The sequence below is a fragment of the Phalacrocorax carbo genome, chromosome 2 (genome assembly GCF_963921805.1).
Source record: "Phalacrocorax carbo chromosome 2, bPhaCar2.1, whole genome shotgun sequence".
Taxonomy (NCBI): Eukaryota; Metazoa; Chordata; class Aves; order Suliformes; family Phalacrocoracidae; genus Phalacrocorax; species Phalacrocorax carbo.
Genome location: NC_087514.1, coordinates 152809550 through 152823958, shown reverse-complemented (window position 1 = coordinate 152823958; position 14409 = coordinate 152809550). Strand labels below are relative to the sequence as shown.

The 14409-nt window shown below is 40.1% G+C and overlaps 1 protein-coding gene across 14 annotated transcripts in view; it reads left to right on the top strand.

The window, feature by feature from the left end:
* Positions 1-14409, top strand: part of PARD3 (par-3 family cell polarity regulator) — a 464314-nt gene that overhangs the window by 144485 nt on the left and 305420 nt on the right. For all 14 annotated transcript variants that reach the window (XM_064444947.1, XM_064444949.1, XM_064444944.1 and 11 more), the window contains exon 3: positions 12777-12957. In XM_064444947.1, coding sequence (XP_064301017.1) covers positions 12777-12957 — 181 coding nt within the window. The remainder of the gene's footprint in view (positions 1-12776; positions 12958-14409) is intronic.

Below are 14409 nucleotides of genomic sequence, written 5' to 3'. Positions count from 1 at the left end.
CTTGACGTTGATTTAAAATACGCCTAATTTAATAGGTATTGTATTGCATACCAAAGATAATTTAGGCTAATGTCAAGGACAAGTGTTATCTATTCCTTTGTTGTAGTGAGGTATTGAAATAATGAGTGGAACAGAAGGGAATCAGAAAATGTTTGAAGTTTTTCATCTGTGTCTCTAGATGGGTATTTTTAATCACATTCTCCTGGCTTTTGCATGCAAATTACACTGAACAGCAGACACTATATAAAATTAAGAGCTGTATTTTACAAAATCTGTTTTCTTGAAGTTTAATAAGCTTGCAAAGATTGGCCTGTGCTTTAACTAGCTAGGTACCTTTTTGTACCTCAGCTGAAGCGAAAATCTTAGATTTTTAAATGCTGCTGATTTGATCCTGTAACAGAGGAATGTAAAGTCTAGTCTTTTCGGAGGTTTCTGAAAACATTTTTTTTCTTGGTACTCAAGGGCTGCAGCTCCCAATGACAGACGAGACACTTAAGATTTCATACATCTTTATTTCAGCAATATATTTTGCTGTATGACACCAGCCCCCCCTAATAACCTCAGCGTCTGGATTACTTACTGCATAGCGTCACTGCTTAACTGCTGACCTGTGGCAGAAATAAAATACTGAACTCCTGTATGGTCCATGCTGCTGACTGGGAAATCTGCTGACCTGCACAGTCATCCCATACCCACAGGCTCACCTGCATGGAGAACAATCAGGGTATGTTTTTAAGCCTTGTCCTGTTACAAAAGGAGGCAGACTTTTACAGTGCACTCTAAAAGTGTTAAATTGCTTCCAAAGTAATATTAACAACGTTGTCCTGAGTGTAGTTGGCATATATTAATTTGTGCTGAGGGATCAAAAATGGAGGATATGAAATCAGCTTATTCACGCGGTCATATGTGTCCCCGCTACTTTCCAAGCGTCAGACTCTCTCTTCTGATACCATGCTTTCTTTAAGCACCTTTTTAAAGCCAGGATAGATATAATTTTTTTTTGCCTATTTCTTTTCAAAATGAGCTAAGGAGATACTATGGTAAATCATATATTGTGGTAATTTTGCAGACTATGTCCTTAGCCTTGAACAAGAGGCTGTTTTTGCAAAGGGATTTTGGAAGAAATCTTTTCCATATAAATTGAGGATTTAAGAAAATAACAGGGTAGCATTATACTCTGCATGCTTTCAAAGCAAGAGTCAGTGAAGAAACAACCCATTACAAAAATCCCATGATAAAATACCTGTGATTGAAAAACTTTCTAATTTAGACAGAGATATTTTCCCCAGCTGTTCTCATAGCACGAATGAGCATGGAATGGAGCATTTTGGTACCTGCTCCGTGGAGAGACTGTAGCAACAGGGAAAGGCAAACTTCTCTTTAAGGGTAATATCTTCATTTTTGCTGAGAAGCATCAAAGGAAAAAAAAAAGATGAACATGTTCTCTGTTCTTGCACTCTCATTTTAGCAATAGTTTTGTGTTTAGCTGCAAGCTCTGGAATCCCTTACTTCATAATCTTAATCAAACCACGTTTGCAGTGAGATGTGTCTGCCGTGTTTCTACTTTCTGAATTTTGCATGGCTGCCCCCATCCTCCTAGAGATCAGAGTGCAGTGATGGCACTGCCCACTCTTTCGCCAGGGCGTAGCTTAACAGTTGTGGGTATCAGTGGTGATTAATGCATTCAGGCATTAACTCCATTAAGAAGGCTGACATCGATAGCTAATTCATCCTGGTTGTGGAGCCTTCCTTGGCGTGATTAAAGTTAAGAGCAGAAATGCACCAGCATTCAGGAGCCAGAGTTAACATAACAAACGGGAGCTTCTTCCTGTTCCTGGCCCAGGTGAGTATGCCCTACCGAAAAGAAACCCATTTACCTCCATCTATGTCTTTCTCCTTGTGTCCGTCAGCTTCATGAAATGTGGGCTGCTGCTACTTTTCTTTCTGCCAGCAATGCCTTCTGGCTGTATAGGACAGGGCTGCTGCATTGTCTGTCTGTAGGAGGTGGCAAATTTAGATGTTTTCTTTGGCCATGGAAGTTAGTTGGAGATAAAGTCCAAATCCAGCCCTGGTTTTGGACTTGCTGTGTCCGTGCAGTGGGTTTGGCCGGGTGAGCAGGTCAGAAGGACTTTGTGGGATAATCAGTTTGTGCGTGATCGGTACGCACTTGTGTCTGCCAGCCCGTGTGTGTGGGCCGGTGGCTCGAGTCTCATTCAGTACGTTATGCAGAAACGGTATGTCTGGTATATTCGAGGCCTGAGGTCATGAAAAAGCAAATCCAGCCAACCTGACAGGCAGCTCAGTAGCAGCTACCTGTAATAACCCTCATAATACTTTTAACACTGCTCAGTTATTGTCTTATTTCTTGGTCTAAACCTCAGCCTGACTTAACCCATGGAGGTCAAGTAGAGAGCAATTCAGACAGAACATAGACATTACTTTCGAGGGTGCCATAGTCATGTTTGCTCTTAGTCTGTTGCTTAGCAATAGAAGGGAGGAGGGAGGAAACGTCTTTCAAATATATGTAATATTAAACTGATATGTTTTAACTATTTTAAATGTATTTTAAATATATTTAATAGTCTAGGGAACTTGCAGTAGAGTACCTAAAACTGCATTTGATTCCTACTGGGAAAGGATTAGATTGTAATCTAATTTTGGTCTAGAATTTCTGAGATCAAAATGCTGTAGGAAATGAATAATCAAAAGCAATGTTTAAATAAAAAGCTTGTATATTTACTTCAGAATCTTTTCTTAAAGAATCATGAAAGCAGAAGATTTTTAAAATATCCGTAAAATTAAAATGTCCTTTGAATCAATAGATTAGTTCTGATCTTGCAAATATGATTTAACTTGGTATGTTATGTTGACATTTAAAAGTGAAGAGTGCTTACTTAGTCAGCAGGTCTGAGAATAACTTTCAGTGAGACCTATGATGTATTTTCCAGCAGTGGTTATTTTATATGATGGGGTTTTGAGGGGGCAGATTATATTCAGCAAAGGCAAATCTGGAGTTGTGCATATAGGCTGGAATATCCCCATGGAGCAGTATGGGCTGGGGTCCCACTGCCTGGGTAGGAACAGACCTGGTAGACAGCCCGATGAATGTGAGTCAGCCATGTGTCCTTGTGGTAAGGATGACCAGCTCCATCCTAGGCTATATTAACAAGCCAGTAGCCAGCACGTTGAGAGAAGTGACTATTTCTATCTGCTTCTAGAGTATTTTGGTCACCTCAATACAGACAAGACATTACCATGATGGCCCAGCCAGAGGCTGCCAGGGTGAGTTAGGGTGCCCGGAGACCATCACAGGGAAAGGGAGGCCTTCAGGGGTGCTGTACGGCCATGCGTTTGCCTAAGGCACAGCATTCTTCATATGGCTCCTCTTTATCGGGTGTGGCAAAGATGGAGCTAGGTTTTTCTCTGAGGCGCACAGGAGTAGTGCAAGGGACACCAGGCACCAGTTGCAACAAAGCAAGTTTCAACTTGATATGGGGGTGGGGAGAAATCTTAAAAATGGTCAAACACTGGGAGAGATTGCCTAGAGATTGTAGAGTATGCCTCCTTGGGGTTATTCAAAACGCAAATAGATATGGCCCTGAGCAACTTCCTCTCACTGACCCTGGTTTGGACAGGGGCTTGGACTAGATGATCTCCAGAGGCCCCTTCCAGTTCAGGTTATTCTGTGATTCTACATGAACTTACACTTCTGTATAATCTACAGAAGGTCAAATACAGGTGTTAATTTGATGGTAGAATGTGACTCTTTAAAATGTCCTTCTTATTTTTCCAAAAGTAATAATGCAGTAAAGTTATTACAAGAATATCAGTTGTTTGGCTCCCTTCTAGCTACATTACTTTGAAAAGTTGTTATGAAAAGCTAGTTCTGGCTTTATGACTGAAGCTGATTAATTAGGACAGGTAAAGATTTTATTGAAATTATAAAGTTTTGTTGTTTGAGTAACAGTTTGCCTAAAACTGAAAATGTGCTTGCCCTTTTTCTCCTTTTAAAATGTTGGATGATCTGTAAGTCTGTTGAGGGGACACTCAGGTTGCACATATAGCACAGAATGCCTCTTAGATGCTGCTATTTTTGCTAACTGATCTTTTTTTTTATTTTATGTCTGTGGGCAACAGTGCATTATTTGTGAAAATGTCCGTTTTTTTCTGTATTACCTCTTACCAGTTCAGTGAAACAGTAGTTATATTTAAATGGGTTTTTAATGAGCCATGTAGAAAAGTGAAGCTGAAGGAATAATAAGTATTTGGGTCTGCCATGGGGCTTTTAAAGTCAGTTCAGTCATCAAAAAGCCTACAAATTGATTTCATAATTAGTTTCTTTTATATCTAAATAATAATTGGCTACTCCCTTGCTAATTATTTTCCTGATTTTATGTTTTTTTCCCCGCTTATATTCATCTGTTCGTTCACAAGCAACTTGTATTTCAGGATGTTTTGGAGTCTGAGGTGCCATTAGCTGAAATTTGATTTACTGCTGGGCATTACTAAACAAGTACTATTTAGTTCAGCATTGTAATGTGGTCTGAGTAATACACAGGCTGCTTTGGGTACACATGGTTTTTGCCAAACCTAAAGAGTTGCTATAGAAATCTGCTTATGTTCTCTTGCAATCTACTTTGGTTGCGCTCACTGCAAAGGAAGTATGTGGTCAGTTCTAGAGTTGCGTTGCGGGTTCACTATACAGGCTTGCTTAAGACTGGAAAAGTTTTTTGCTGAGCAAAGGATGCCAGTGATACTCGTGTTTAAATTTTCTGCCAGTCTCTTCTATGTTCTCCTTCCAGATACTTGCTGCACGTGTCTAAAAGTGTATGGCAATGCTCTGAGAGTGATTGAAGTCTCTCACATCAGCAAATCAGGAGGCTGTCTAAAAGGGTGTCCAGACAGAGACACATACATTGGGACTGCAGGGCAGGGCTGGGCTTAACCCTCTGTCATCAGTTTTTAAAGGAAATGATTGAAGTAGATATTTTAGGTGGAGGTATTTTGACAAGGCTAACTTACATTTTAGAACCTCTTTGGAACATCAAAATCTCTCTCTTTGAGGACCAAAGTCTCCCGTGAAAAAGGTACTTAGTTCAGTTATTAAGCATAAACTTAGAACCAGAATCCTTGCCACTGTGGGTGACTCACCAGAGGTGGGCTGCACCGCCACTTGGAGCTGCCTCAGAAGGGCTGTGCTTTCTGTTCCACTGGAAGCAGAAAAATAATCACTTGTGTGAAAGGCAGTTTTGTACTCTAATGGCTGTCCTGCAGGAGATGTGCAGCATAAATGCCAGAAGACCATAGCAGCTGTGAAAGGGAAGCCCACATCTGGAAGTTGTTGTATAGGCCAGGAGGGGAAGTGCATGGTTCAGCCAGGGAAATTGAGACACTTCTGGTTGTTCAACAGATTAACTGTCAGGTAAGTGGACACTGAGCAGTGGAACAAATTGGGAATGTCCTTGTATGAAATTATCTGATAAGTGTCCTTCTGGTGAGAAGAAAATAGATATTTAAAATGGCTCCTAATCATTAAAAGAGATAAGTGATTTCAGATTCACTCTGTATTAAAAAGAGTGGACAAGAATTGCAGAGGATATGAAAACCAGAGGATTACTTGCTGTCTTTCTAGCGTGAGAGTAGAGCTGTAATCCTAACTGATGTTAAAATAAGTCTGAAATCATTACTGGTGCTTACACATGAGTCAGTATCAGATTAATCAATAAAGATTACAAAAGAATTCACAATTTTTGGACAAATACTTAGGAATATGCAAAATTCAAGTGAATTTTCTGACAATCTGACTTGTCATAGTGGGGGAAAAATAGAGCAAAAGTTTCTAGCTTCATAAGTTTCTGTGAAGTGGAGGATTTCTGGTTTTGCGGTTTTGCGCTGGGGAGAGGTGACCTGATTGCACCATTTGGATAGTGATGAATTGTTTTATATGGTCTTAGTACTTAATGAAAATGTAAACGAACATTGCTGCTGCGATTTTTTTTTAAATCCAGTTAATTAACATTTAACTACTTAATCTAGTCTATTAATAAAGATTGCATATGTGTTTACTAATTTTTAATTACCTTAGAATATACAGAAATTGTAATAATTAATGTTGTAATGCAGAGTACTGCTGATATGTCAATATTAATATAAATGTCTTCTTTTTTCCCCTGCTTTTTATTTAATTAAATATAACCAGGTTAGTATGATATGTTGAGTCCCAGACAGAGCAGTAGAGAAGCTCATTTCTCTTTCAGAAAGAACGAAAGATTAGCCTGTAGTTAATTCCGTACAACATGGTGTTGTGGGAAGCTGGTCAGATGTGCTATAGAGAGCTGAATGCAGTGATCTGCTGGAATGCCTCCCTCCTACACTGCGGAACAAATTCTTATCTTGTTCAAACTGATGATTCTTTCTGTGCCAGCTTACATTGATGAAGAGTGTGGATCTGTATTGAAACCTCCTTTCCATTGCTTTTGCCATATAATAATTAGAAACGTAAACATGCCAGTCTAAATTAAGCGTATCATTTATTAAATTTGTTTTGGGAAGACAAAGTGGTTTGTTGCTACTTGATTTTTATTTCCCATTTCCAGGTTTTTAGTTCAGTGACTGAAAAATGCAAATAGTATGTCCTGTTACCCCAGGTGATTAAAACTGCTGTAACCTGTTTAACTGTATTTTCACATCTTTGACGCATTCAAGTTCAGGTTCCAAGGAACAGGGAGTGGATGTAACATTATTATAACTGCTATTATTATTATTTATTATTATTGTTAATATATTTGGTCTTTGGCTGTGGGGTTGTCTTTTTTTTTAAAAAAATGGATTCGAACAAGCCAAATGGCTCTGATTTTCACTGAATTTTGGTCAAAGATCTTTTAAAGACGTAATATTGAACACCTAAGCTATTTTCTTCTTTGTGCATTGTTATGGTCTGTTCAGCTCTTCTGCCAATCTCTTCTGCATAAGAATGGATGGTATGATGATTTCCTCAGGTTATTGCAAATTATGAGACCTAAAACTGAAGGACAGAGAACAGGAGGCACAGCTCATGTCAGGTACTGGAAGTAATCACAAAGTGATTCTGGAAAGGTGTGTGCAGTCCATTGCATTTGAAAACCACCACTGTTGCATGGTTATGGTAATTTCAGTCATTTATTTCTTATTTAAAAACAAACAAACAAACAAAATTCAACATGGAAGCAGTCTCCTACAGTAAAGATGCTGTAGGAGATGTTTTTTGTTTCCAGAAAAGATAGTCATTTCTGTTTTCTACTCTCTTTGTAAATCTGGTATTTAAAACCTATCAAAATACTGTAGGTTTACCATTGACTTTAAGGCTGATAAAAGCTAGTCTAGTAATCTGTGTTCCATGCTTTGCCAAATTAAAAACATCTCTTTGACCTTTAAATGTGACTGGCATCTCGATGACAGGCCTCTGGTTTCCCTGACATAAAGCAGTGTTTATTGCTGTGAATTCCTGCTGCAAAGGATTCTCTGCAGGCCCAGCAACCTACTTGTGTGGCTTCCCCCTAAGTAGCTGTAAGGTGTCCCTTCCGATGTTTTTTGTTTTGTTTCTTTTTCCTGCAAAGATGTTAGTCAAGGTGTGGTTTCTGGGCCTCCAGAGGTACAAAAGTGTATAAATCCTTTCCTTGAAGAATTTCCCTTGATTAAAATAAAATGCATTGGAGAAATTGGAAATGAATTCTTGATATCAGATTACAGTGGAAGATGTATTTGCACCCTGCCTTCCACGAGACAGGCCCAACAGGCAGACAGGACATGACACAGAGGATTCTCTATCCTCTCTCCACCTGGCTGAACGTGGAGACTTAAGGGATAGGGGGCAATGGTGACAAGTTCCTGCCTGGTGCAGCAGGCATGTCTCCTCTGTGACCACACCACCCTCCCAGGTGCCCTTGCCTAAGACGTATAAAGGTCTGCATCTCAACCAAACAGTAGCAAGGATGATGGTTCATCTAGCTTAGAGGTGTTGCAGAAGTTAAATTGGCCTACACCCCGTGTCAAAACTGTCTCCATAATGAAAAAAAGATGGGTCATTGTCAGAGGAGACTCCCTTCTGAGGGGAACAGAAGGCCCAGCGTGCAGACTGGACCCACTTCTTAGGGAAGTCTGCTGCCTCCCTAGGCCCTGGGTTAAAAGACATGAAGAGAAGGCCTTCTACCCTAGTATGGCCCTCAGATTACTATCCATTATTTATTTTCAGGTAGGCAGTGGTGAAGTTGCAACAAGAGGTCCGAGGACAATCAAGAGAGACTTCAAGGCTTCAGGTGGGGTAGCCCTGTCTGTTAGGGGGAGTTTTGACTGTCTAGAGCTTGATAGTGGCGAGGAAAGGGTTGAGAGTTTATGGGTAAGAATCAGGGAAAAGGCCAACGAGGCAGAGATCATGGTGGGAGTCTGTTACAAACCACCCAACCAGGATAGAGAGGCAGATGAAATATTCTGTAACCAGCTGGGCAAAGTCTCACAATCACTAGCCCTTGTTCTTGTGAGGGACTTCGACTTACCAGATACCTGCTGGAAATACAATAGAGCAGAGAGGAAACAGACTAGGAGGATCCTGGGAGGTGTGGAAGATAACTTCCTGACACAGCTGGTGGGTGAGCCAGCTAGGGAAGGTTGGACCTGTTGTTTGTGAGCAGAGAAGGACTGGTGGGAGATGTGATGGTTGGAGGCCGCCTTGGGCATAGCGATCATGATGTGATAGAGTTTTCGGTTCTTGGAGAAGTAAGGAGAGGGGTCAGCAGAACTGCTACCTGGGACTTCCAGAGGGTAGACTGGTCTGTTTAGGAGAGTGGCTGATGGGGTCCCTTGGGAGGCACTCCTGAAGGGCAGAGGTGTCCGGGAAGGCCAGGCATACTTAAAGCAGGAAATCTTAAAGGCACAGGAGCAGGTTGTCCCCATGTGCCGAAAGATGAGCCAGTGGGGAAGATGACCAGCCTGGCTGAACAGAGAGCTTTGGCTGGAACTCAGGAAAAAAAGGAGAGTTTATGACCTTTGGAAGAAGGGACAGGCAGCTCAGGAGGACTACAAGGATGTAGTGAGGTTATGCAGGGAGAAAAATAGAAGGGCCAAAGCCCAACTGAAACTTAATATGGCTACTGCTGTAGAAGATAATGAAGAATGTTTCTATAAATACATTAGCAACAAAAGGAGGGCTAAGGAGAATCTCCATCCTTTATTGGATGCTGGGGGAAAACGTAGTGACAAAGGCTGAGGAAAAAGCTGAAGTACTTAATGCCTCCTTTGCCTCAGTTTTTAATAGTAAGACCAGTTATTTTCCAGGTTCCCAGCTCCCTGAGCTGTAAGACAGGGATGGGGAGCGGAATGAAGCCCCCATAATCCAAGAGGAAGTGATTAGTGATGTGCCACACCACTTAGGCACACACAAGTCTACGGGGCTAGATGGCGTCCACCCAAGGCGACTGAGGGAGCTGGCTTAAGTGCTCATCAAGCCACTTTCCCTCATTTATCAGCAGTCCTGGCTAACTGGGGAGGGGTTAGCAAATGTGATGCCCATCTACAATAAAGCTAGAAGGAGAATCTGGGGAAGAGTGGCTGGAAAGCTGCCCTGTGGAAAAGGACCTGGGGATGCTGGTTGACAGCCGCCTGAACATGAGCCGGCAGTGTGCTAAGTTGTCTGATAGTATCCTGGCTTGTACCAGAAATAGTGTGGCCAGCAGGAGCAGGGAAGTGATTGTGCCCCTATACTCGGCACTAGTGAGGCCGCACCTCAAATCCTGTGTTCAGTTTTGGGCCCCTCACTACAAGAAAGCCACTGAGGTGCTGGAGTGTGTTCAAAGAAGGGCAACTCAGCTGGTGAAGGGTTTAGAGTAGCACAAGTCTTATGAGGAGCAGCTGAGGGAGCTGGGGTTGTTCAGTCTGGAGAAGAGGAGGCTGAGGGGAGACCTTATCGCTCTCTACAACTACCTGAAAGGAGGTTGTAGTGAGGCGGGGGTGGGTCTCTTCTCCAAAGTAACAAGCAATACGATTAGAGCAAATGGCCTCATGTTGCATCAGGGGGGGTTGGGATTTGATATTAGAAAAACTTCTTCACCGAAAGGGTTGTCAGGCATTGGACCAAGCTGCCCAGGGAGGTGGTTGTGTCTCATCCCTGGAGGTATTTAAATGACTTTTGGATGTGGTGCTTAGGGAAATGGTTTAGTGGTGGACTTGGCAGCGCTAGGTTAACAGTTGGGCTTGATGATCTTAAAGGTGTTTCCTAACCTGATTCTATGATCCTCTGTTTTGGCTCTCCTTATTTCCTGTGAGCTCACCGTCATCTGCAGTGTGGCGTAAGAAGCTGTGGAAATCTAGATCCAACACTGTCTATTCACATTAAGTCTTCCAGTCCCAAAGATTTTCTAGCTTGTTATAAGGAATGGATGTACCTTTGTTTTATAACAAAGTTCATAAGTAGCGTAACAGAGGTGCTGCAAGCCTGGATTGAAATATAAATCGCTACTGTAGAATAAAACGCAACGCTAATTAGATTTGGAGGAGACTAGCATGGCTTGTGTTTCTTCACATTATATGCAAAAATGTTACAGCTTGGTATGCTTTTTTAAATGGAACTGAAGCCTTTTGATGGTTTGATGCTGTCAAACTGGTGAATACCTGCGAAAATACATAAGATCAAAAGCTAAGCTTGAACTGAGAAGCAGTCATCTTCAGATGTTCTGAAGTCATAGGTTGTAGACTGTGTGGAATAGCAAAAAAGCTGGAGGCAACTTATAGTAGAACATACATGCACAGAGATTTATATGGACGTACCTTTTTACGTATATACAATATATATAAAATAGTTGCAGCAGCATGCATTGAGTAATATTTTTTCAGTCAGCCTCAAAGGAACAGAATGTAATTTGGGGATTTATCTTGATACATGCCATGCAAAGGAGAAAAAAGATTTGATGTTTCATGCCTAGAATTCTTAAATGCATCGTTTGTGTTTTGTTCTAATACCTTACACATCTTCACTTGTGAATTAAATTTATTTTCAGTTGCTGGAGATTGGCAATTACCTTGTTATAAAACAGATAGTAAAAGTGTTATGAGTAAAGTGTGCTTCTTTTGAGAAATATGCTTCAATTTATGTAAGCCTGGGTATTTCACAATGTGTTAGAAAATTAAATTTCAAGTAGTCTTGAGCTACTGACATTTTAGGTGATATCATGTCTCTTTTGTTACTGTCTTGTGTGTAGATTTCTCAAGCGTAAAATAATGAATTGTATGTTAAAAACATGTTCTAGCTGTTTGCAGCTGCAGCCTGGTTTTCCTTCTGCTCCCTACCTTTCAAATAGCACTGGAGAGAGCATGGACTTTTTACCCATTACCAATTAATTCTTTCTGTTTTGTGCATGCCAGAGCCTAAATTTGCATTAGGTAGGGAATTACTGGCAGAAGTTTGCTACTCTCTGCAATTTCAAACCTACTCATTAAAAAAAGTTAATGCCTGGAAGTGCTTTCAAAATCTGAATTCCCAAATGGTTTCGACTTGGGCCTACAGTTGTGGTTTTCAATTTTTTTACCTATGTTTGTGTAAGTTAGATTTGAGTAAATGGACTAATATTAAAATCTGTAGGATGAGATGATGTCAAATTCACTTTAAAAAACCCCCAGAAGATAAAAGAAAATTATGTTTCTGATTCCTTTAGGTTATACAAAGCTTTAAGTGTTGTTCTAACACAATAAACAATTTGCAGAGATCAGTGTAGGTTTAAGTTGTTTTGCTTCATTTACCTGACCAGTTTGGGCAGAAGAATGTAATGCTTTCTTGGAAATGTCTTTCAAATATTACATTATAGATTAATTTATAGCCTGCAGAATGCTGTTATCCATAAAACTTTTTTACCCATCTTAAAAATTTTCTAAAATTAAATATGTGTAAGAGCTGGCATTTTCTTTTTCAGTAGGTTATCAAAGATAAATTGGGATAAATTATTTGTTTCAAATAAAAGCATTCATTTACAGGGGAAAAAATATCTCAGATTTATAGAAAATCATCATGACGTTTTTCCTACTTCCCTTGCAATGGTGAACATCTTTATTAAATTAGTGACTTGGCTATGTTTCAAATTGGACTTGGGTTCTTAGGCTTGTCTTGGAAAAGCTGATTGCCAACAAATACAGAAGAATCTCTGTAAATTTGATGAAATAAATTTAGCAAGGGAAGCCTGCAACTTAATTCATATGCATAGATAATAGATTAATAGGTTCCAGAATAATAGAAGATAATTCGTAGTGTTAACACTTTCAGGTGGCTTTGTATTTTGTCTTTAGCTTTCAGTGTGTATTAACATAATTTCTTTTTGTATGTTTTTATTGTATAAAAATGTAGTTTTACTCATGATTTGACTTTGTAGTAATGATGCACATAGAGGTATCTCAACACAGGTGATAAATTCCAGTTCACAGGCATCGATCAGCACTCAGGTAGTTTTCTGCTTTGCTGGGTAAGAAGTGGTTTGTCGGGGAAGGTGTGACCCTTCCTTTCCTGATTTGGTGCCATTCACTCTGCGGCTTGCAGTGATGGGTTTCATGTCCCATCAGAGCTGTTGACCCGTTGTACTGTCCAGTTAATGGCTGCTTTTCCTTGGGCTGATGATTTTGTGATCTAGGCATTGATCTGAGTCTCTGCTGGTAGACATTTCTTACTCTTTGGTGGGAAGAAATGATGAAATGCTGATCTACAATGGCACTTTGATGTTGCTGCAAATTTTTTTAACAGTAGATTAAATTGTCATTTGCAGTTGGTAGCTGTGTTTGATGAGCAAGATCCACACCATGGAGGTGATGGCACCAGCGCCAGCTCGACAGGCACACAAAGCCCAGAGATTTTTGGCAGTGAGCTTGGCTCCAACACAGCATCGGCCTTTCAACCTTACCAAGCAACAAGTGAAATTGAGGTCACCCCTTCAGTCCTTCGTGCAAGTAAGTAAATGTTTGCAGCATCTCAATGTGTTTCATCCTAATTTATGAGGATGCCAAGTGCTGCTATCCATTCCTGCTGCTGGGAATATGATTCATTATCTGTCCTTATCAAAATCTGATCAAAATTGAGAAGCTGCATAAATGCTTGTTGCATGCAAGTAAACAAACCTTTCTGTTTTAATAAATTATTTATAAACTGCTTTTAGGAGCAATAAGTTCTTGCTGTGCTGCCAGTTTAAAATTGTCCTTACACTGAAAATCACAGCAAAGTTTCCAAATGCAGTTGCTGCACAGTGTAATTTTTAGTTTGCCAGTTTTATTCAATTTAATGAAGAAAAGGGGTAAAGAAGAACAAAAGATAGGAGCACTTTCTGCCGAACCTGTCAATGTTGCTAGGTTATGCTTGTCACCTTTCTGTAAAAACACTTGCTGATACATGCATTTACTGTGTTGCAAAAATGCACACTTCTTTAAAAAACAGAAACCAGAGCCAGGAACATAATTTTGTTTATTTCAAAATGGGTAAGATTAATTGCGAAATCACAAAATAAGAATTATATATCACAGTTCTTACTCTGGCAGCATGTTTGAATTATTTCAGCTGATTAAGAAGAAAGGTCGCCAAAGGAAATTTACTGTGGAATTCTCATTGTCAAAAGTACCACGCAAACAAGACAACGTTGGATAAAGCACTGTGCCCCTCTTGTAGTAGCTATCATTTTGTTCACTGAACTTCTTGAAGTAGTGACTCCTTCCCAGAAAATTCTCTGCAGAAGTCAGTATCAGTCAGTCCTTTGATAGGCTACAGATACAGTGTTTTAAACAACTATTCGTAATTCCCAAGAGATTACTTTTTCTGTAGGTGTTCTTTTAATGGATAAAATCTGTGTTTAAGTAATCAAGTAAAATGCAAATGGAAAAGTTACAACTGTCTATTAAGTTTGAGGGCTTTCGTACCATAGTATTTTCTGTAAAATTAAGGGAGCAACATATAACAATTAGCTTACATAGACCTGAACGTGTGTCTTTTCAAGCTGTGACTATGCTTAATTGTAACCCAGAATTAAATTATGAAAGGGATTAATGGCAGAATAAAGAAGTATCCTAGAATACCCTAGGACCCTTCTGTTTTGCTGTCAGTAGAGTATGCCGCTGCTAAATACACGTCTCATTTCCGTGCAGAAGCCAAAAAGCTGTCCTCCTCGGTTCTCAGCTTGGGGGTGAGGTGGGGGTTAGAGCAGACAAAGACATACAGAATTTCTCTTTAGTGTGATTATCTGGTGTATTATGCAGTACATTGATGTTAGTGCATCAAAATCATATAGCACAGATAAAATTCAATGATATATTGGACAGCTCACTTATCTTTGGTGTCATTCTGGAAAATAGATGGAATTCTTAGCTAGTTCACTGATTGCTAAAACGACCAAAAAGTGCTTTGAGACCCTACGA